At 39.3% G+C, this 21,895-nt stretch overlaps 1 protein-coding gene across 4 annotated transcripts in view; it reads left to right on the top strand.

Annotated features, from left to right (window-relative positions):
- Positions 1-21,895, top strand: part of slc4a3 (solute carrier family 4 member 3) — a 204,831-nt gene that overhangs the window by 65,867 nt on the left and 117,069 nt on the right. For all 4 annotated transcript variants that reach the window (XM_060930294.1, XM_060930296.1, XM_060930295.1 and 1 more), the window contains one exon: positions 17,908-18,062. In XM_060930294.1, the coding sequence (XP_060786277.1) occupies positions 18,009-18,062 (54 nt within the window). In that variant the 5' untranslated portion in view covers positions 17,908-18,008. The remainder of the gene's footprint in view (positions 1-17,907; positions 18,063-21,895) is intronic.

Genomic DNA, 21,895 nt, shown 5'->3' on the forward strand with positions numbered 1-21,895 from the left:
CAGGAAAAAATAGCGAAAAATTTAGTGCCAGGTGGCACTAAATTCATTCATTGTTCTATTTTAAAAAAATATATTAAAATTGGAAGTCTGTGATTCGAATTCAGTAGCTTTCGGTTGATTAAACAAAAATATTTGCATGTCAGGGAAAATTATTTTTGTGATCTAAACTTGAAAAAACTGAAAGGCAGTCTACTTTTAATGATTTGCAAACACCAGTAGCTACTATTCTCTTTCTTTCCTGTGATGTACTTTTCCCATAGTTGCTTGGTACTTTCTTAAACATTTCTAAACATCATTTGCAATTTGGTGATTAAGAGTACAACACTCAAACTATCAAGTTATATTTTGATATAAGAATTTATGGATTTGATGTATTGTACTCCATGCCCATTTGACTATTTCTGCTCAACTATTTGAGTCAGGTTAAAGTTAAATCCCATGAATGGATATGAATAGGATATCTCTGTATATTTTTTGTTTTTTCTCTGAGAAGGAAAATTACTGACTGATGGATAGCTCAACTACAAATAATTATCTAAGCACATGCTATATTAACCACACATTATGCTCTGAAGACATTGTCAGAGCTGAGTGAGTGCAATAGATTTATTCAGAGAATGGCCACATGCCATTAGCCTGCGCTGTATTTAGATAGCTCTCTTTAACGAGACAGAAAAATGATGAAACAATGGACTGTTCTAGTCAAACTATCAAGCAGTTTCATCTCTGTACTCCAGGCACCTCTGAACATTGCAAGAATCATGCAAGCTAAAGCCAGTCAATGCTGTAACTAAGCTGTCCTTGTGGCTATACGTTGACCATGTCACTTCTGAATGCGTTTTCAAGGACATTTATGAGTAGGCACTTATAGCATGTGTTAGTAGGCAGTGGCAGTGGAATTCCATAAAGTCCCTGGCCACAGGGGAATCATTTAAAAGCCATTATCCGAATCCTGCTTACGTGGCCCAACTGTTGGTCTTGAGAAGCCATTAGTGTAAGGAATGAAACAACCAAGGAAAAAGAAAAAAAAAGTGTGCCTAATGTGCACAGATGTCCAAAGGTGGAGCTTACCATGACCAGTGTGCAATTTATAGCCGATGTTTCTAGCCCATTCCCAAGTTGTATACATTCATAAAGCCATTAATCCTACATTGTGTGTATATATATATATATATATATATATATATATATATATATATATATATATATATATAAAACTGCCAATCTGAGCACCTTGTCCTGGCAGTCATATAAGTGCTGCACTTTGAACAAAATTCATATCTGCATTCATGGTAATGGAAGCACCAACATGTAAAGATAATGGCAATTGTACTGAAGATTTTTTTAATTTTTAAGACAACTTGATTTTCATCCTTTGCAGTTTTAATTATCAGTGTAATCATGATTAGGAAAACTCAATCACACAAAACTATTTTCTTCTCTTTTGTGTCTGCTTCCATCTTGTGAGTTTTGAGTGGCTCTGAGTTACTTTGGCAGTTCCCTCTTTACAGGCCTGGCTCTGCAGTGGTAACTCATGCTGACAAGCTTCATAAATCATTTGTGGCTCTTTCATGCTTCAGTGAAGGGAAGAGGAAGTGAAATTCAAACACTGATCAGATACAAGAAGCAGATCCATTTTTAATTTCTATGGACTGTAGTTAAGCGTATGCGATTGTAAGCATTGCTCGAGCCTGAAGAGGCACCTTAGAGCCAACCAGGAGTGCCACTAGAAATTTTGGGCCCAGTGAAAGAATATAATATTGCACCCCCCTTTACGTTTCTGGTAACCCGACTTCTTCATGATGGTGTCAATCTACTGATAGTTCACCATACAGTAAATTCTGCTTCTACCATGCGCAACTAACATTAGTGCTGGATTGGAAAGCAACAAACCTAACGTGGTGTCATGCTCTGGCTCCACCTACACAAGACTGTACCATGTAATGAATAGGGAGAGGGGTGAAATATAAAGACTATCCATTCTAATAATTTTGCGGAAAATGGAAAACCAAACCGGAAGGTTGTTGTATTTACTCATTTTAGGGGACAAAATTATTATTATTATCTCATCTCATTATCTCTAGCCGCTTTATCCTTCTACAGGGTCGCAGGCAAGCTGGAGCCTATCCCAGCTGACTATGGGCGAAAGGCGGGGTACACCCTGGACAAGTCGCCAGGTCATCACAGGGCTGACACATAGACACAGACAACCATTCACACTCACATTCACACCTACGGTCAATTTAGAGTCACCAGTTAACCTAACCTGCATGTCTTTGGACTGTGGGGGAAAACGGAGCACCCGGAGGAAACCCACGCGGACACGGGGAGAACATGCAAACTCCACACAGAAAGGCCCTCGCCGGCCCCGGGGCTCGAACCCAGGACCTTCTTGCTGTGAGGAGACAGCGCTAACCACTACACCACCGTGCCACCCTATTATTATTATTATTATTATTATTATTAAAATAACTTACACATGCTAATAATATTAATACTGTTCTCTGAGGGGCCTCTGTCAATGCTGGGCCCTTAGAATTGTCCTAACTTCCCCACTATCAGCAACCTTAGAGCCAACAATGGACCACCACTGTCTTGATGTTATTTTGGTGATGTACAGTGGTGCTTGAAAGTTTGTGAACCCTTTAGAATTTTCGATATTTCTGCATAAATATGACCGAAAACATCAACAGATTTTCACACAAGTCCTAAAAGTAGATAAAGAAAACCCAGTTAAGCAAATGAGACAAAAATATTATACTTGGTCATTAATTTATTGAGGAAAATGATCCAATATTACATATCTGTGAGTGGCAAAAGAATGTGAACCTCTAGGATTAGCAGTTAATTTGAAGGTGAAATTAGAGTCAGGTGTTTTCAATCAATGGGATGACAATCAGGTGTGAGTGGGCACCCTGTTTTATTTAAAGAACAGGGACCTATCAAAGTCTGATCTTCACAACACATTTGTCCAAAAAGAACATTGCTGCTTGTCTACAGTTTGCTAAAGATCATGTGGACAAGCCAGAAGGCTATTGGAAAAATGTTCTGTGGACGGATGAGACCAAAATAGAACTTTTTGGTTTAAATGAGAAGCATTATGTTTGGAGAAAGGAAAACACTGCATTCCAGCATAAGAACCTTATCCCATCTGTGAAACATGGTGGTGGTAGTATCATAGTTTGGGCCTGTTTTGCTGCATCTGGGCCAGGATGGCTTGCCATCATTGATGGAACAATGAATTCTGAATTATACCAGTGAATTCTAAAGGAAAATGTCAGGACATCTGTCCATGAACTGAATCTCAAGAGAAGGTGGGTCATGCAGCAAGACAACGACCCTAAGCACACAAGTCGTTCTACCAAAGAATGGTTAAAGAAGAATAAAGTTAATGTTTTGGAATGGCCAAGTCAAAGTCTTGACCTTAATCCAATCGAAATGTTGTGGAAGGACCTGAAGCAAGCAGTTCATATGAGGAAACCCACCAACCTCCCAGAGTTGAAGCTGTTCTGTATGGAGGAATGGGCTAAAATTCCTCCAAGCCGGTGTGCAGAACTGATCAACAGTTACCGGAACCGTTTAGTTGCAGTTATTGCTGCACAAGGGGGTCACAGCAGATACTGAAAGCAAAGGTTCACATACTTTTGCCACTCACAGATATGTAATATTGGATCATTTTCCTCAATAAATTAATGACCAAGTATAATAGTTTTGTCTCATTTGTTTAACTGGGTTCTCTTTATCTACTTTTAGGACTTGTGTGAAAATCTGATGATGTTTTCGGTCATATTTATGCAGAAATATCAAAAATTCTAAAGGGTTCACAAACTTTCAAGCACCACTGTATTATTTTCAGTGAATCTGACATGGTGTGTGTATATGACACTGGTCCATGTGAAACAGGTACAGCATAATTAATGCAGTTTTATACATACAAATAAATAGACATACATACAGTACCCTGTCCATCCACTCATATGAGACTAAAGCTCCTACTTTTCAATATAAAGGGTGTGTAAGTTAGCTTCTAGCTCTTTGTCAGTGTCAGTTTCTGACCACAGGACAACCATCAGTTAGGTATTTACAGTGGTGCTTGAAAGTTTGTGAACCCTTTAGAATTTTCTATATTTCTGCATAAATATGACCTAAAACATCATCAGATTTTCACACAAGTCCAAAAAGTAGATAAAGAGAACCCAGTTAAACAAAAGAGACAGAAATATTATACTTGGTCATTTATTTATTGAGGAAAATGATCCAATATTACATGTCTGTGAGTGGCAAAAGTATGTGAACCTTTGCTTTCAGTATCTGGTGTGAACCCCTTGTGCAGCAACAACTGCAACTAAACGCTTCCAGTAACTGTTGATCAGTCCTGCACACCGGCTTGGAGGAATTTTAGCCCATTCCTCCGTACAGAACAGCTTCAACTCTGGGATGTTGGTGGGTTTCCTCACATGAACTGCTTGCTTCAGGTCCTTCCACAACATTTCCATTGGATTAAAGTCAGGACTTTGACTTGGCCATTCCAAAACAGTAACTTTATTCTTCTTTAACCATTCTTTGGTAGAACAACTTGTGTGCTTAGGTTTGTTGTCTTGCTGCATGACCCACCTTCTCTTGAGATTCAGTTCATGGACAGATGTCCTGACATTTTCCTTTAGAATTTGCTGGTATAATTCAGAATTCATTGTTCCATCAATGATGGCAAGCTGTCCTGGCCCAGAAGCAGCAAAACAGGCCCAAACCATGATACTACCACCACCATGTTTCACAGATGGGATAAGGTTCTTATGCTGGAATGCAGTGTTGTCCTTTCTCCAAACATAACGCTTCGCATTTAAACCAAAAAGTTCTAGTTTGGTCTCATCCGTCCACAAAACATTTTTCCAATAGCCTTTTGGCTTGTCCACGTGATCTTTAGCAAACTGCAGACGAGCAGCAATGTTTTTTTTGGAGAGCAGTGGCTTTCTCTTTGCAACCCTGTCATGCACACCATTGTTGTTCAGTGTTCTCCTGATGGTGGACTCATGAACATTAACATTAGCCAGTGTGAGAGAGGCCTTCAGTTGCTTAGACGTTACCCTGGGGTCCTTTGTGACCTCGCCGACTATTACACGCCTTGCTCTTGGAGTGATCTTTGTTGGTCGACCACTCCGGAGGAAGGTAACAATGGTTTTGAATTTCCTCCATTTGTACACAATCTGTCTGACTGTGGATTGGTGGAGTCCAAACTCTTTAGAGATGGTTTTGTAACCTTTTCCAGCCTGATGAGCATCAATAACACTTTTTCTGAGGTCCTCAGAAATCTCCTTTGTTCGTGCCATGATACACTTCCACAAACATGTGTTGTGAGGATCAGACATTGATAGATCCCTGTTCTTTAAATAAAACAGGGTGCCCACTCACACCTGATTGTCATCCCATTGATTGAAAATACCTGACTCTAATTTCACCTTCAAATTAACTGCTAATCCTCAAGGTTCACATACTTTTGCCACTCACAGATATGTAATATCGGATCATTTTCCTCAATAAATAAATGACCAAGTATAATATTTTTGTCTCATTTGTTTAACTGGGTTCTCTTTATCTACTTTTAGGACTTGTGTGAAAATCTGATGATGTTTTCGGTCATATTTATGCAGAAATATAGAAAATTCTAAAGGGTTCACAAACTTTCAAGCACCACTGTATGGTCAGTGGGCTTTAATAATAAACCCCAATAATGCTGGTATGCCTGAAACACCAATCACTACCACATCATTGTTACTGTTGTTCTGAGAATGTTCAAGCAGTCAAATAATGATATACTCAGCAGTGACTATGGCGGTCCCTTTGCACTGATGGACAGGAAGAGAAGGGGCTGACTAATTGTGCATAGCAACAGATGGTAATTGTATACCATCTGTTGCTATGCACAATTAGTAATTGTATACCTACACAGAATCCGCTATAATTATATGGGCAATAAAAAAATTGCAGCATAGTACACAGTTTCTCTTGAAACAGGCTGTTTTGGACAAAATTCCATCAGCTGTGCAAGCACAGTGCTTATAAGTCTGTAGGAAGTGAAATAGCTAATCTTCTAAATGCCTGATGATGTAATTGGTTTTGTCAAAACATGACATTCATTTCATGGGGTTCAAAAGGTCAGAAAATGTACAACTAGATGGGCTTTTTCTCCTTACATTTCCTTACTTCATTGCTCAGGAATAAACAACTAGCTTTGCAAAGAGAGATGTCATTAATCCTACATCCATTGCTGTTGAAGGAGATATTCTTCATTTTGTTGGTATGAAGGTTCTTGAAAAAAACTGCTTTCTACAGTACAGCTAATTTCACTGCTTGCAGAAGAGACAGTATACAGTGTTACTCTTGTAGTGATGTGTTGATAAGTGACACAAAAATGGTGCTTTATTGAAAAAAATCTTCATTTTGAATGATGTCGAGAAATGTAATGAAAAAAAAGAGTTTATTACATTCTCAGAAATTTGGAATCACGTCAAATGAAAGGCATGTTTTGACAACAGCTATTACATCAAGTACTTTGCTTCAGAGACCAAAGGATTTTCTTCAAAGACTTTTGTCTGAAATTGTCAGAGTGCAGGCACTTACAGATGTATGTGCAAAGGAGAGCGGGGAGCAAACTTGTAATGAAGCCAAATCGCAAAACGAGAAGTGTGGTCAAAAGGCAGGCAATGGTCGATCGATCGGCAAACAGGGCAATACAGAAGAGACAAGTAGCGTAAACAGAGAGAGATAGCGAGGGTCAGAATAACTAGAATCAGGCAGAGATAGAAAAGCTTGGCATGGACTGGAAACCACAGAACAATACTTCACAATGAGTTGGAGTGTGAGTGAGGCTTAAGCAGTGTGGCTGATGAGTTGTGAACGAACGACAGCTGAGTTCAATAAACCGGTGACAGAGGGCACTGTGCTCATTGGGTGTTGTAGTTCTGAGTAGCCATGTTTGTAGTTTGGCTAGCTCTGTCATTCTCAATGCCTTTACTGACAGAAATATCCAGATTCTTTAGAAACCTTGTGTACCTTGCATAACTTTTACAACACTGACAGTAATTACCATGCATTTACTCCCTAGATTTTATATCTGACCCTCACAGCCATATGAAAGTTTTCCCCACTCTCAAGAGTATTTCTTGCTATTGAAAAGACCAGGGGCTAAGTCAAGTTTTCCTGGGGCTTGTATTTTTTTTTTTTTTCAGGGAGACTGGCAAAAATAGGTTGGTGAGGTTATATCTAACTTTACAAGAAATATTATCACCCACACACATTCAAAGGTGGTGATATGATATCTTTATCACTGCTCTTTTTAAATTTACATAGTTCACTTCAGTTTCCGTCTCCTTATTATTAAGTTATTATTAACACCCATATTGTCTCAGGAAACTGAAGCATGTATCAATTGACTATTAAATATTGCTAGTAAAATTTTTCATCACTTTAATAAAAATATATCATTTCTGACTCACATATCTCTCCTTTAGGACCACAAAGACACAAATTCTAAGCTACATTATTATATTACATCATTCAAAATCCCAGATGACATCCCATCTTACAAGACTATGTTCATATAAATATGTCTTCCAAGTTTCTCACACATATACACATATAAATACCATTTTCTCCAATGCATTCAGGCTCAGTTGACTGTAGCAGTGCATTGGTAGTGTCTGGACAACAAAAATTTATGTTGACATTAATACTGCGTGACAAAACAAAACACTGTTTTATTCCTATATGTGACTAATATGCCAAAGGCTGGCTATGGTATACATATGGTTGGCTGGATGGTTCTGCATAGGCTACATGTAGCATTAAAACATATGATTAAATTATGACAGGGCAACTATTATTGGTGTCTACATGAACACAAATTGTTGTTGACCTGTGAAATAAATTTAGTCAGGGCAAATAGAACACCACTGAAAATATTCATTAAACCACTCGAACTTTTGAGTGAGCCTGGTTCGCTAATCATACAGACCCTACGCTGTAAATTTAATATAACCAGCTACACGGAGCATTTTTTGCGTATCAACATAATTCAGTAGGTTACATTGTTGATACATTCTATATAAACACCCACTGTCAATGACTTACCACCTGTTTTCATCTTGAAAAATCCGACAATAGTGGATTGTTTTTTTGAAGTCATCTTCCAACCAGTTCTGAATGTTCTTCTGTTGGCGGTTACTAAAATTTTGAATGTGCACTGTGCAGCGCTCAATTATGTCCCTCCCCTCCCACCTCGGATGTTGCAAGTCAAGTTCCAATCTGTTTCAGTCAGTTATTTTCTATTAATCTCTTACTTTTTTTGAGGGCAAAAATACCCAGGGTTAGGCTCAAAATGCCCAGAACTATAGCCCCGAGTGATAGGGCCTAAAGATGCCACTGCTCACACTATTGCCACAAAGTTGGAAGCACACAATCCTTGACTTGCAAGTACACAATCCTTGACTTGCAAGTGACGTCAAAGCAAAATAGAAACCTGGATGTCACCCATGTTGGTGGATATACAAATGCGGGGTCAAGCAACATTCCATACAAAACATAGTCATGCGTGCGCAACTCTCTTTGTTTTTCCACTGCTTTAAGCGTTCTTTTAGCTCTGCCATATCTTTGTGCTGTATATGGTTGTGGTCACAACAGTACTCGTGACCGTGGCACATTCCAATTTTTTAGAATTCCGTCGGTGATTCGGAAAGAGGGCAAGGAAAGTCTGAGGCTTAGTACGGAGAGGAGACGAGGTGATCACTTTGTCCAATGACCATTTCGCCCCAAAATTAAGACATTTTGTCCAAAGCCTTTTTCATATGCACAATCAATTATTTTATATTTCAGGTATTCCGGTGTTCGTGAACGAAAGACCCGTGAGAGCGCTGCTCTGCACCTAAAAATTTAACATGATCCAGCCGGGTTTAAAAAATTAATAACTCAGCCAGGGGAGCTCACAACGAAACCAAATTTTACAGGCACCTCCCTCTAAGCCTCCCCCTTTGAAAGAGCATGGTCTTGGGGCAGTAGGACCGCGCCTCGGCCCAGGATTTGCAAATGACGCCCCCGCAAGAGCGCTGCTCTACGCCTGAAGGTTTAATATGATCCAGCCGGAAACATAGACATGCGAGCGATCAGCCTGCAATGACAAGGGAGTTAACTCATCCCAGGGTCAGCAAGTGGCATGGGCCTACATGGTTATCCCCCTTAGTACGCTCTTTAGTGTCGAAGTGCACGTAGTGTGGCACTCATTCGCTTTACAAAAATGTGTTTTGCTTCGGTCAAATTCCATTGAGAATTCCTCCTTTTTTCGAACAATACCTGAAATATAAAATAATTGATAGTGCATATGAAAAAGGCTTTGGACGAAATGTCTTAACTATTGGACGAAAAGGCATTGGACGAAATGACCTGTATTCATACTTGATGGTTGGTAGAAGCATCTTATCTTCAAAAAAGTCTGACTTTTTAAAATAATATGGGTCAAAACCACACATGTCTATCTTCTCTTTGTATCGAATCTTCGTTCAATCGTTCAAATCGTGGTAATACTGAGAAAATTCAGCATTGTTTACAGACACGCTTTCAGTGGCTGTCATCCTAGTTGCTTTGTATATCCACCATCATGGCAGACGCTCATGACGTAGCACATTTTGATCACGTGGTTGCAAGTCATCTATTGACTAGAATATCTTTGTATGCTTTACCATAATTAAGATTTACCTTAACTGGAGCTAAGGGGCCTAGCCCAAACATGTTCCATCACGACAATACCCCTGTGCACAATGTGAGGTCCATAAAGTCATGGTTTGCCAACGTTGGTGTGGAAGAACTTGACAGGTCTGCACAGACTCTGACTTCAACCCCACTGGAAACCTTTGGGATGATTTGGAACACTCACTACATTTACATGCATAAAATATTACAGTATTTGACAATATTCCTACTAAGCTGTTTACATGGCTAATGAAAATGAATATTCCACTTCCAGTCTCATTTACATGCAACCACATCTCTACCTCAGCCTTGCAAATGGTTGTCTAGTTGTCTACACACAGAGCTGACCATAATGAGGCAAGAAGCCATGTGTCGCAAACTGCTGTAATAACACTAAGTGAGATGCATATTCAGAATGGACTGTAAACATGTCAAAGAAGCCAAGAAGCCTTTATTTGTTACACGTACACTCAAGCATAGACTTAAGCACACAGTGAAATTTAACCTCTGCATTTAACCCATCTGACGCAGTGAACACACACATGTACACACAAGTGAGGTGAGCAATGAGCACACACACATACCCGGAGCAGTGGGCAGCTATGCTACAGCGCCCAGGGAGCAGTTGTGGGTTAGGTGCCCTTGCTCAAGGACACTTCAGCCCAACCTCAGGCCATGGCTGCCCCATGTTAACCTAACTGCATGTCTCTGAACTGTGGGAGAAACCGGAGCACCCAGAGGAAACCCATGCAGACACAGGGAGAACATGCAAACTCTACACAGAAAGGCCCCCATCGGCCGCTGGGCTTGAACCCAGAACCTTCTTGCTGTGAGGTGACAGTGCTAACCACTACACCACCGTGCCGCCCAAAGAATGCTCCTAAAACCTGAATAAAATCGGCATATCCTATGTCATAATTGGAAAACGCTAAATTCGGAATAAGGCCAAATTTGGAAGATCCAAATAGAATATGCTTTTTACATGACCCAGATCAAATTCTGAATATTGTCATATTTGGAATAAATAATAATAAGCCTTTTTTTGGTCACATGTACACTTGAGCATACACATACCCAGAGCAGTGGGCAGCTACACTACAGTGCCTGGGGAGCAGCTGGGGGTTAGGTGCCTTGCTCAAGGGCACTTTAGCCGTGGATACAGAGGGAGGGGAAAGTGCTGTTCATTCACCCCCTGCACATTTTTACTGCCGGTCTAGGGGAATCAAAAAGGTGACTCTTTGGGCCCAAGGCTACTTCTCTAATCTTTAGGCTGCCCCCCCTCCCGAAAAAAATGCGTACACTTTTACACCCCTGAGACTCTTTGAGGTGTACAGTGATCAGGTTATCAGATGGAAGAGACACCATGCATTTTACATCTGGGTGGACCCCCAACAGATAATCTCATCATAAGGTGCCATATGTTGGTGGAATATTTGTGTGTACATAAGCATACTGACTGACTCTACCTCAGGTCTCTGACGAATGCTCTCATGCCTTCCCTGAAGAGCAGAGGTTATTTTTTTTAATAGCAGCATTGTTTTGGGTTGCCCATGGTTTTGGAATTGGATATTCAAGAATCACATATGGACATACTTTTTACCATACAGTGTGTGTGTGTGTGTGTGTGTGTGTAGAGTAAGAACCTGTGTAATTCACAAAAAACATTAGTTTTCTACACAAAACTCATAGCCAATTCATTCGCAACAGTTTCTTGCCCTCTCTCGATGTTGTTACCAAATAGATGCAGCAGGGAAGCTATTTGTCAAGCATATATATATAGAACAGGCTATTCTTTCTAGTGAATCATTTGCCTTCTGAAATTATCCCAAGTGGAAAACTGCTATTAATGTTCCAGTGTGCATACAAGCCATCTTATCTCGGGAGCAATTAATAAACTCCTACGAAAAGCCTTACCAATAGCAGAGAGATTAATGTGTGGCTGGGAAAGAAACAGATGTCCCACATCCATGTAAACATTCCAGAGATATAAAGATATGGATCAAATGATTTTTCAAGTGCTGGGGAATCACGTCTGTATGTACAGTATGTGTTCGTATTATGTTTGATGTCATTGATAACATCGGTGTTGAATTGTTGACTTCTAGCAGCTCTCTAGCTTCTTTGATGACACACATTGGGGTCAGAGGTCAAGTGTTTTTTTTTTGGTCAAATGACCCAAATTGGCTGGATTAGCTATAATTGCACAAATGGGAACAGATGCTAGACAGACTGAGGCACTGTTAGGGCCTGACCTTTCCTGAGTAGGCAGGTCTGTGTTTCTCACAATGTGACTTTGGCTTATCTTCTCTTGTTTATAATCCTTTACAGTCATGAATGTTTGGGAGAAAATGGCTTTGCCCTTGTCTTCCCTGCCAGACTATTGTAATTAATTTCACTGTGCTCTAATTTTGGCCCTGTTGTACATATTCAGACACAGAGCACCTGTCCAGGTGTGATTACTTGAAAGTACAACATGAATATTGAAAATGACACACAGCAGCATGAGAGTGCAGTTTTTTAAAATAGCCAAAGAAAGCCAGTACAACTCAGCTGATTGTCAAGCAGTAGTAAATTACAATCTATTATAATCTTGAAGGCATTTTGCCACTATTCCAATGGACTTAGTTCCTCTCAATGCTGGTAAAATTCCTGGCATTTAAATACAGTCCGAATGCAGATTTGACCTTTATGTTTTAAGTTTATATACTTTGTCATATTGTTCAAAACCTATCAGTACTTTTGCTTGTGAGACATGTTTTTCCATAATCTTCCATCAAAACTCAGTAACCTTTACTTGCATTAACATGACATGAAAAAAGTCCCATTTTATATTCAATGTCTCTAATGACTGTGTAGTTAGACATAAATTATACATGCAATTGTACTTTAACTAATGTGGATGTCAGTATAGTTATATATGGATTACAGTAGAACATTTTATATACAATCCCAATTCCAAAAAAGTTGGGATGCTATGTAATATGTAAATAAAAACAGAATACAATGATTTGAAAATATCATAAACCCAATTTTCCCCCCACAATAGAACATAGACAACATATCAAATGTTTAAACTGAGACATTTTACTATTTCATGAAAATATTAGCTCATTTTGAATTTCATGGCAGTAACACATCTCAGAAAAGTTGGGACAGGGACACCAAAAGGCTGGAAAAGTAAGTGGTACTAAAAAGAAACAGCTGGAGGAACATTTTTCAACTAATGAGGTTAATTGGCAACAGGTCAGTAGCATGATTGGGTATAAAGAGAGCATCTTATACTTCCTTTACACGTATTTATGAAAACGGGTATCTTCTCCTCCCCGTACTAGAAAATAATTCCGTTTACACAATGCTCAAAAACAGCCAGGGAAGGCTGTCAAAAACATGTCAAACAAATAGAAAGCCAACCAGAGATCTGAAGGCCAAGGAGGAGGGACCGTGAGATCACAATGCTAAAACTCCGTTTTCCCCATAACATGGAGAAAACTCCGTTTTCCACTATTTACATGCAGGCATGAAAACAGAGTTTTCACAAATCTCCACTTTGCCCGGAGTTTTCGAAAGCAGCAGTTTTCAGTGACTGAAACCTCCGTTTACGTGTAAATGATGGGTGCAACCGTATAAATAAATATCCGTTTTTACAGATACCCGGCTACGTGTAAACGGGGTCTTAGAGAGGCAGAGTCTCTCAGAATTAAAGATGGGTAGAGATTCACCAGTCAGCAAAAAACTGTTTCTACAAATTGTGGAACAATTTCAGAATAATGTTCCTCACTGTAAAATTTCGAAGACTTTGAATATCTCATCATCTACAGTACATAACAAGTGTTGCCAGGCAAGACAAACCTCGCCTAGTAGCACTTATGATTAACATGAAGGAAGATATCGTGAAAAAAAAAATAGATACCCTATGGGTACATGTGGCTACTGCTTATAAATAAAATTGCTTTCTGATACCATGTTCATACAGTAAATATAACATATATATTTACTCTATGAGGCAGTAGCCACAAAAATGAAGCGTAATCCAAAAATGAACAATTTAAAAATCACAGAAATAAAATATACCAAGTGTCTGTACTTTATATTATTCTACTCTTCCCTCTTACAGTTTTCAAAACTGAAACCTCTGAACCGAGGCTGACATACACATGCTGTCGCCATGACCCAAACTCTTATTTCCTGGAAATGGCCCAGCACTAGAGCTCAGTGGAACACACTTTCTCTCTGTAATAAGCATAAACATGTCTGAAAGCGATTTCTTTAGTCCATTTATTTAGAATGGTGAACCAAATTGTATACACTCACCAGCCATTTTAATCGGAACACATGTATGCACATGCGCAGTGCGTGATTGTTACACTCTTACATTCTTACAGCACGATAACATAGTGGCCAGCACCTCTATATGAGGCAGTAGCCACAACAAAAATAATTTTGACCTTTTTGGTGACCTTGACCGGATGACCCTCAAAATGTTGGAGGTTCTATTTGAGACCAATGCCCATCTATCCTGAAAGTTTCATGAAGATAGAGCCAGCCATTTTCCTGTAATATCGTTAACACAACAAGAAAGAAAGAAAGAAAGAAAGAAAGAAAGAAAGAAAGAAAGAAAGAAAGAAACCCGACCAAAAACAACACCTCGGTCCCTGGTGGACTCCGTCCCAGGTGAGGTAAAAATGTACAGATTCTGAGAATCTGGAGAAATCTCTGTGCACAATGAACAAGGCCAAAAATCAATATTGGACACCTGTGATCTTCGGGCCCTCAGGCGGCACTGCATTAAACGCAGGCATGATTCTGTAATGGAAATCACTGCATGGGCTCAGGAACACTTCCAGAAATAATTGTCTGTGAAAACAGTTTGCCATACCATCCACAAATGCAGGTTCAAGAAGAAGCCATATGTGAACATGATCCAGAAACACTGTCATCTTCTCTGTGCCAAAGCTCATTTAAAATGGACTGAGGCAAAGTGGAAAACTGTTCTGTGGTCAGATGAATCAAAATTTGAAATTCTTTTTGGAAACCATGGACGTCACGTCCTCTGGACTAAAGGGAAGAGGGACCATCCGCCTTGTTATCAGCGCCCAGTTCAAAAGCCTGCATCTCTGAAGGTAGTCCTATGGCATGGGCAGCTTGCACATCTGGAAAGGCACCATCAATGCTGAAAGATATATAAAGGTTTTAGAGCAACATATGCTTCCATCCAGATTACGTCTTTTTCCGAGAAGGCTTTGCATATTTCAGCAAGACAATTCTAAACCGCATACTTCATCTATTACAACGGCATGGCTTCGTAGTAGAAGAGTACAGGTGCTGAACTGGCCTGCCTGCAGTCCAAACCTATCACCAATTGAAAACATTTGGCGCATCATGAAACAAAAAATATGATAAAGAAGACCCCGGACTGTTGAGCAGTTCGAATCTTATATCAAGCAAGAATGGGACAACATTTCTCTTTCAAAAATTCCAGCAACTGGTCTCCTCAGTTCCCAGACATTTACAGACTGTTGTTAAAAGAAGAGGGGATGCTACACAGTGGTAAACATGGCCCTGTCCCAACTTTTTTGAGACTTGTTCCTGCCATCAAATTCAAAATTATCTTTTTTTTTCTTAAAATGGGACATTTTCTCAGTTTAAACATTTGATATGTTGTCTATGTTCTATTGTGAAACATATATGGGTTTATGAGATTTGCGAATCATTGCATTCTGTTTTTATTTACATTTTACACAGCGTCCCAACGTTTTTGGGATTGAGTTTGTAAATAAGCCCCTGTATGAACTTCAGATTTTGGCCCATGTAAATACTGAAGGGTTTATGTGAATTCTTTTATAATATTTGTGATGTAAATTGCTAACCCAACAAAATGTCATGGGCCAATACAAATCAGGACAGTTCCAGTGCCTTTTATAGTATAATATATATAAAGTAAGTAGACAGTTCCTGTGTAGTTAGTTTTCAGATATTAAAACAATCAAAAACTAGCAGTTCATACTGGTGTCCTGTTACAAAAATAAAGGTCAGAAGCAATTTATTTTCCATTTTTGTTCTTTCTCATCAGAAATAATAATTTTACATTCCTGCTTGATAAAGCAGAATAGAGCAGAAACCAGTTAGAATGAAATAACAGATAATAACAAATAAAAGTGTTCTTTACATATGGTCAAGAGACTTTCATTTGGCTGTCACCTGCCATCTTAGTGCTGACATTAGTTGATGGGTCACCTTTCCAACCTTGAACAGAAACTGAGGGTTGTTTTCTTTGAATATGACACTGCAGATTACCACCATAGTTGCCAGGTATTATGTCAGCATCCTTCTACTTTTCATTCTGATTTTTTTTTTTTGCTTACAGAATTTAGGGAAAATACATTCTACATGGGGGCGGCACGGTGGTGTAGTGGTTAGCGCTGTCGCCTCACAGCAAGAAGGTCCTGTGTTCGAGCCCCGGGGGCGGCAAGGGCCTTTCTGTGTGGAGTTTACATGTTCTCCCCGTGTCCGCGTGGGTTTCCTCCGGGTGCTCCGGTTTCCCCCACAGTACAAAGACATGCAGGTTAGGTTAACTGGTGACTCTAAATTGACCGTAGGTGTGAATGTGAGTGTGAATGGTTGTCTGTGTCTATGTGTCAGCCCTGTGATGACCTGGCGACTTGTCCAGGGTGTACCCCGCCTTTCGCCCATAGTCAGCTGGGATAGGCTCCAGCTTGCCTGCGACCCTGTACAAGGATAAAGCGGCTAGAGATAATGAGATGAGATGAGACATTCTACATGGGTTTTGATGCCTTTTCCCATCTGTGAAAACATCGCTATAGCATTTACGTAATGCAGGAAATGACAACTCCTGGACAGGAATTTGGGAAAATGTTAAGGTTTAAGCTATACTTTCTTGGAATCACACTGGAAAATATTGTTATTATCCAGTTAAGCACTTTATTTTAAAAGTTTTCACTCTGAAACAATTTAGACTGATTTATTTGTGTTTCTTGATTATGTATAATAATAATAAAAAATCATGTTGTTTTCATTCCCTGTAACTTTCCGAATTCTTGGTCATGATCACATGAACCAAAATGTATGGTTATTTACAGATGTCCATCTGTAACAGTGCACTCATCCTCAGTAGATGCATTGCAGTTTCCGGTATAGTTTATGGGTAGCTATACAGGTGCTAGATTCACTTATACAGGTAAAAGAGACACAATATAAAGTGGGATTTAAAAAATTTTTTTTATTTTATTTTGAATAAAATTTCTGTCCAGTATTTGAATTGTAACATGTTAACCCAACGAATCTGCTGCCTTATTTTTAAAGTATATAAAATTACACTTTAAAATAAGTAGATATTTCCTGTGTAGTTAGTCTGCAAGTATTGTAACAATCAGAAAAAAAATATCTGAAACCTCACAATTAATCTGGATATCCTGCTAAACTGTCAAAATGACACAAACGAAAGCTGATTTACAGCCTATTTATGTGCTCCAGTAATCCATTTGTAACAGTGAAAGCATTCTTAGTAGGTACATAAGAGCTGCCTGTATAGTTTATGTCTAATTACACAGGTATTAGAGACACTTAATATAAAGTGGGACCATGTAAACATATCAGTAGGAGGTAAAGTCATTTCACCTCTCCTTTCCTCAATCTAAGAGAGCAAAAAGTCGATAAAACATCACATTGTGGAAGAGCAATGTGTTATGATTTCCATTTCACGTTAACTTTAATCATACTGTGTGTAACTCACATCTGTGCTGTCCTGAAACTTGCTGTTCACATGACATTGGCGCATGGAGGTATGGACTGGTGTGCATGCAGCCTTTTCTTCTCCATTGAACAGGGTACTTCCTTAAAGTAGAGGTGTCTGGGGTAAATGGAAACACTTATTTAATGTTTTTAAATACCACAGCTGGAGGTTTGCAGGTAGATGATGATGTTTACCAAGGATTTCTGCTGTCATATTGACTGTTTTTGGTTCATGCATTGTGTGAACACATGGTTTTAGTTCAATAAGTGGCTGATGTGTTAGTTATTTGAATGCATTTCTTTTACATTAAGCACTTCTGCACTAGTGATTGTGTGCTTATGTGTGTGTGTGTGTGTGTGTGTGTGTGTGTGTGTGTGTGTGTGTGTGTGTGTGTGTGCGCGCGCGCACGCGTGCTTTAGGTTATGCCACCCCACAGGCTGACTGCAAACCCAACGGTCAAAGAGAAGGGCTGATCTCAGACCCCCCACACACTCCTGCTGCTGTGCCCCTCCCTGTCCCCATGGCGACAGGAGGCTATGCCCCTGAGAAAGATGTTTTGATCAACCTGCATCAGGTAAGACTTGCTTGAATTCCCCCCCCCGTCTCATGCTGCTGTGGTTATCATTGTTCTACTGCTCACTGTCATAATATGAAATTGAAAAAAAAAAATCTTTTAAAATAGATCTGTTTTTTTTTTTTTGCCCTATTTTTATGTGTATGCACTGTGCTATGTTTTTGCCCTAGTGTAGACTGTCTCAGCCAAGTTAAATGGTACTCAAGAGACTTCTTTGTAATAACTCCATATTTAGAGCGAGAATGAGGCTGCATTCATGGTTATATAGTGAAATGACTCAAATATCTCTAATTAGAGCCAGAGCTGCTGTGTCTCCTGAGCATTGGCAGATGGTAGGGGAAGAACTAGGGATGGAGTGGCAGATGTGTGACTGAAGTGCCTGGTTACACCAGACAGAAAGGAAAGACAGTACCATGCATAAGACAGTATTGTCTACCTTGTATGCTTCTCGAGTGCCACTCAAAATGCATAGGACTGTCAGTTTGGGTTTCAGTGTAGCCTGGTATATATACAATATATTCAGTGCTGAGGGGCACAGAAAAGTGGGAAATAGGAATTCCACTATCTTGGGTCCAATAAAAGGCATAGTAGTACATGATATTATTATTATGACATAGAAAATGCTTGTAAGCTAAATGCATTGGTATATACTGTATCAGTGTGGCAGAAATATAACTTTACAAAGAACAGTGGTTCTAATCTCAAGAAATTGATCTCAGCACATTCTTGTGCATTTCACATTTGCAGTAAATAACCATGTGGCAACACATATAACAAATAGAGTACCAGTCAAAAGTTTGGACACACCTTCTAATTCAGTGTTTTTTTTTTTTTTTATAAATTAAAAGTCACTTCATATCTTAAAGTAATGATAGATGTTGTTTCTGTTTATTTAGTTGAGTGGTTCTTGACATAATATGCATTACTACAGTTGTGGAAAAGGGCTATTTACTGTATTTTTATTATTAATTTGCATTAGCAGTGCTGGCGCAAATTGTTAATCTCACTCAGGATCTTTCTACTTTCTTCTTCTTGTAACATTTTTAGGATGCTATTTCTCCCTCAGTTTTCAACCAATCATCACCAAATTTCAAATGAAGAATACCTCTGGGCTGAATTATGTTGCTGACTTTTGGTGGTGATCTGGATCACCAAATGAGAAAGATCCATGAAAAACGAGCTTTTTATTTTTATTTTTTCCAATCACTTATAACCCTGTCAATTTTCATGATTTTTTCAATCAATTTGTTTTATTTTGTTCAGGGTGGCAGGGCACAACTTTTCCTCACCAAGTGGCATTCTCTATCTCTTACCATTCCAGATCTATAGGGTACGGTGACCAGACGTCCTGGTTTGTAACAGCTAGCGGAAATTACTGTGACTTTAGTCACAGTCTCTGTCTAGTTTACTGCTTGATTTCAGGTGGCATGGTGGTGTAGTGGTTAGCACTGTTGCCTCACAGCAAGAAGGTTCTGGGTTTGAACCCAGGGGCTGATGGGGGCCTTTCTGTGTGGAGTTTGCATGCTCTCCATGTCTGTGTGGGTTTCCTCCGGGTGCTCCAGTTTCCTCCACAGTCCAAAGACATGCAGGTTAGGTTAATTGGTGGCTCTAAATTGACTGTAGGTATGAGTGTGAATGGTTGTTTGTCTCTATGTGTCAGCCCTGCGATGACCTGGTGACTTGTCCAGGGTGTACCCCGCCTCTCGCCCATAGTCAGCTGGGATAGGTTCCAGCTTGCCCGCGACCCTGCACAGGATAAGCGGTTACGGATAATGGGTGGATGGATGGATGTTTGATCTCAAATGCATTAAGAAGGCAAGAAATTTCAATAATTAACTTTTGATGAGGCACACCTGTTAATTGAAAAACATTCCAGGTTTATGAAGCTGGTTAAGATAATGCCAGTAGTGTGCAAAGCATCATCGAGGTAAACACTGGCTACTTTGAAGAATCTAAAATATGAAACATATTTTGTTTAACACTTTTTTTTGTTTACCATTTAATTCCATATATGTTCCAGATGTTATTTCATAGTGTTGCTGTCTTCAGTATTGTTCTACAATGTAGAAAATAGTCAAAATACAGAAAAACCTATGAATGAGTAGGGGTGTACAAACTTTTGACTGGTACTGTGTATGCTCTTTTGTTGGCCTTCACTCAAAACTTTTTTCTTTTCTTTTGGTACCAGCTAATTGCTTGCCCCTATGATGGCAATAAGTTTAATAACAATGATAATGGAGCTCCTGAATCTTTGCGCACAGAGCAGAGCCCCATACTTCAGAGGATACGGTAATGCATTGACCTGATTTTAATGGCTTGACCATATAATGTCCATACGTATGTATGTACGAATGATGAACGTGTACCACCACAGGGTACCTGATCATAAGTACAAGGCCACGTATTTCATAAAAACACTTGACCACCGGACAACAAAATTTGTACCTTTATTTACATAAGATAGATGAGTTTTTATTCAGCAGTTATTTTTATATATGTATATGTTGTGATTGAGTTCTAATCAGTAACAGGTGCATGCTAATTAGTTCTAATGGTGTGCACACACTTTGACATCAAGTTTGATATTCGATTGTAACTATATAGTAATGATTTAAAGTGAAAGCGCTGGTTCACTGCTGTCCACCAGGCACCCAGCAGAGTCACATCATAATAAATGTCATGGTGTTGTTTCTGGTGCATGGCATGTGGTGTCAAAGAAAGGAATAAATATGTATCCGTAACTGCAATGAGCATCTCATTATTGGTCTCACTGTTACAAGACAATGCAGCTATTTATTAATATGAAATACAATACACTACACTACACAATTTGATGGTTCAATGCTATATTATTATACACACCGGCCACTCTTTCCATGGAATAAAAACAAGTATTCTGTTCCCTTTTAGCGGGTTTATTGATGGCATGCAGTATTGTTATATCACTTATCCTCCATGCATTACGCCACTCTCCCCAATGGAGAATGAGCGTGCAATATTGTTATAATATTGCACATTGTCAAGACAACATGACGTCACATGTCAGAGCTCATGCGAAGATCCAATGATAAAACTTTTCTGCTGCGCATGCGCACAATTTCTTTGTCAGCCGGAAAAGAGAGAAGCCGAGGCTAATCCAGTGCTTGGTTTAAGCACTAAATAAATAAACTGAAAACTGAAACTAAAGATGCGCTGAACACCCAAAAGGCTACCAAAACTTCATTATATGTATTCTTCATGCATATTTACAAGAGAAAAACAGACCAATGGACATTGAAAAACTGGAAAAGAGACACGTCGGAGATGTAAGACTTCCACACTAGTGAGTGACTGTGACAGTTTGTAAACAAACATGGCTGCGAGGTTTGCTTTGTTAAAAGTGGAAGATTTAGAGAGAATTTTGACTGCCAGGTTGCTCTGTTGTGTGTAGTTGTCGATGTTGATTTTAAAAATAACTAAGTAAATTATATTAGGAAATAAATACTTAAGTCTGAATGAAAAATGCTGTGGCACATGTGTGTCGAGTCTTAGGACAGAAATCGTAGTTTCTCGGTCGTTAGCCTGTGTTACTGATGAATGCTATAGCGGCTGGAAGGTGAATTCAGTGGCGCGCTGATGAACCCTACACCGGCTGTAGGTGACTTCACTGCCGTGCTAACAGCACCAACTTGCGGGTAAGCTAGCATTGGCCTTCACGAATGCTGATATACTGATATGAAGAGAGTGTGTATGTATAATAATAATAATAATAATATTGGCTGGCTTTTTTTTCATGGTATATCAGATATATTCCATTCAGCTACTTGTCTTCGACTTGTCCAGTATCATGCTAG

This window comes from Neoarius graeffei, chromosome 9, assembly GCF_027579695.1.
Source record: "Neoarius graeffei isolate fNeoGra1 chromosome 9, fNeoGra1.pri, whole genome shotgun sequence".
In the NCBI taxonomy this organism is placed as follows: domain Eukaryota; kingdom Metazoa; phylum Chordata; class Actinopteri; order Siluriformes; family Ariidae; genus Neoarius; species Neoarius graeffei.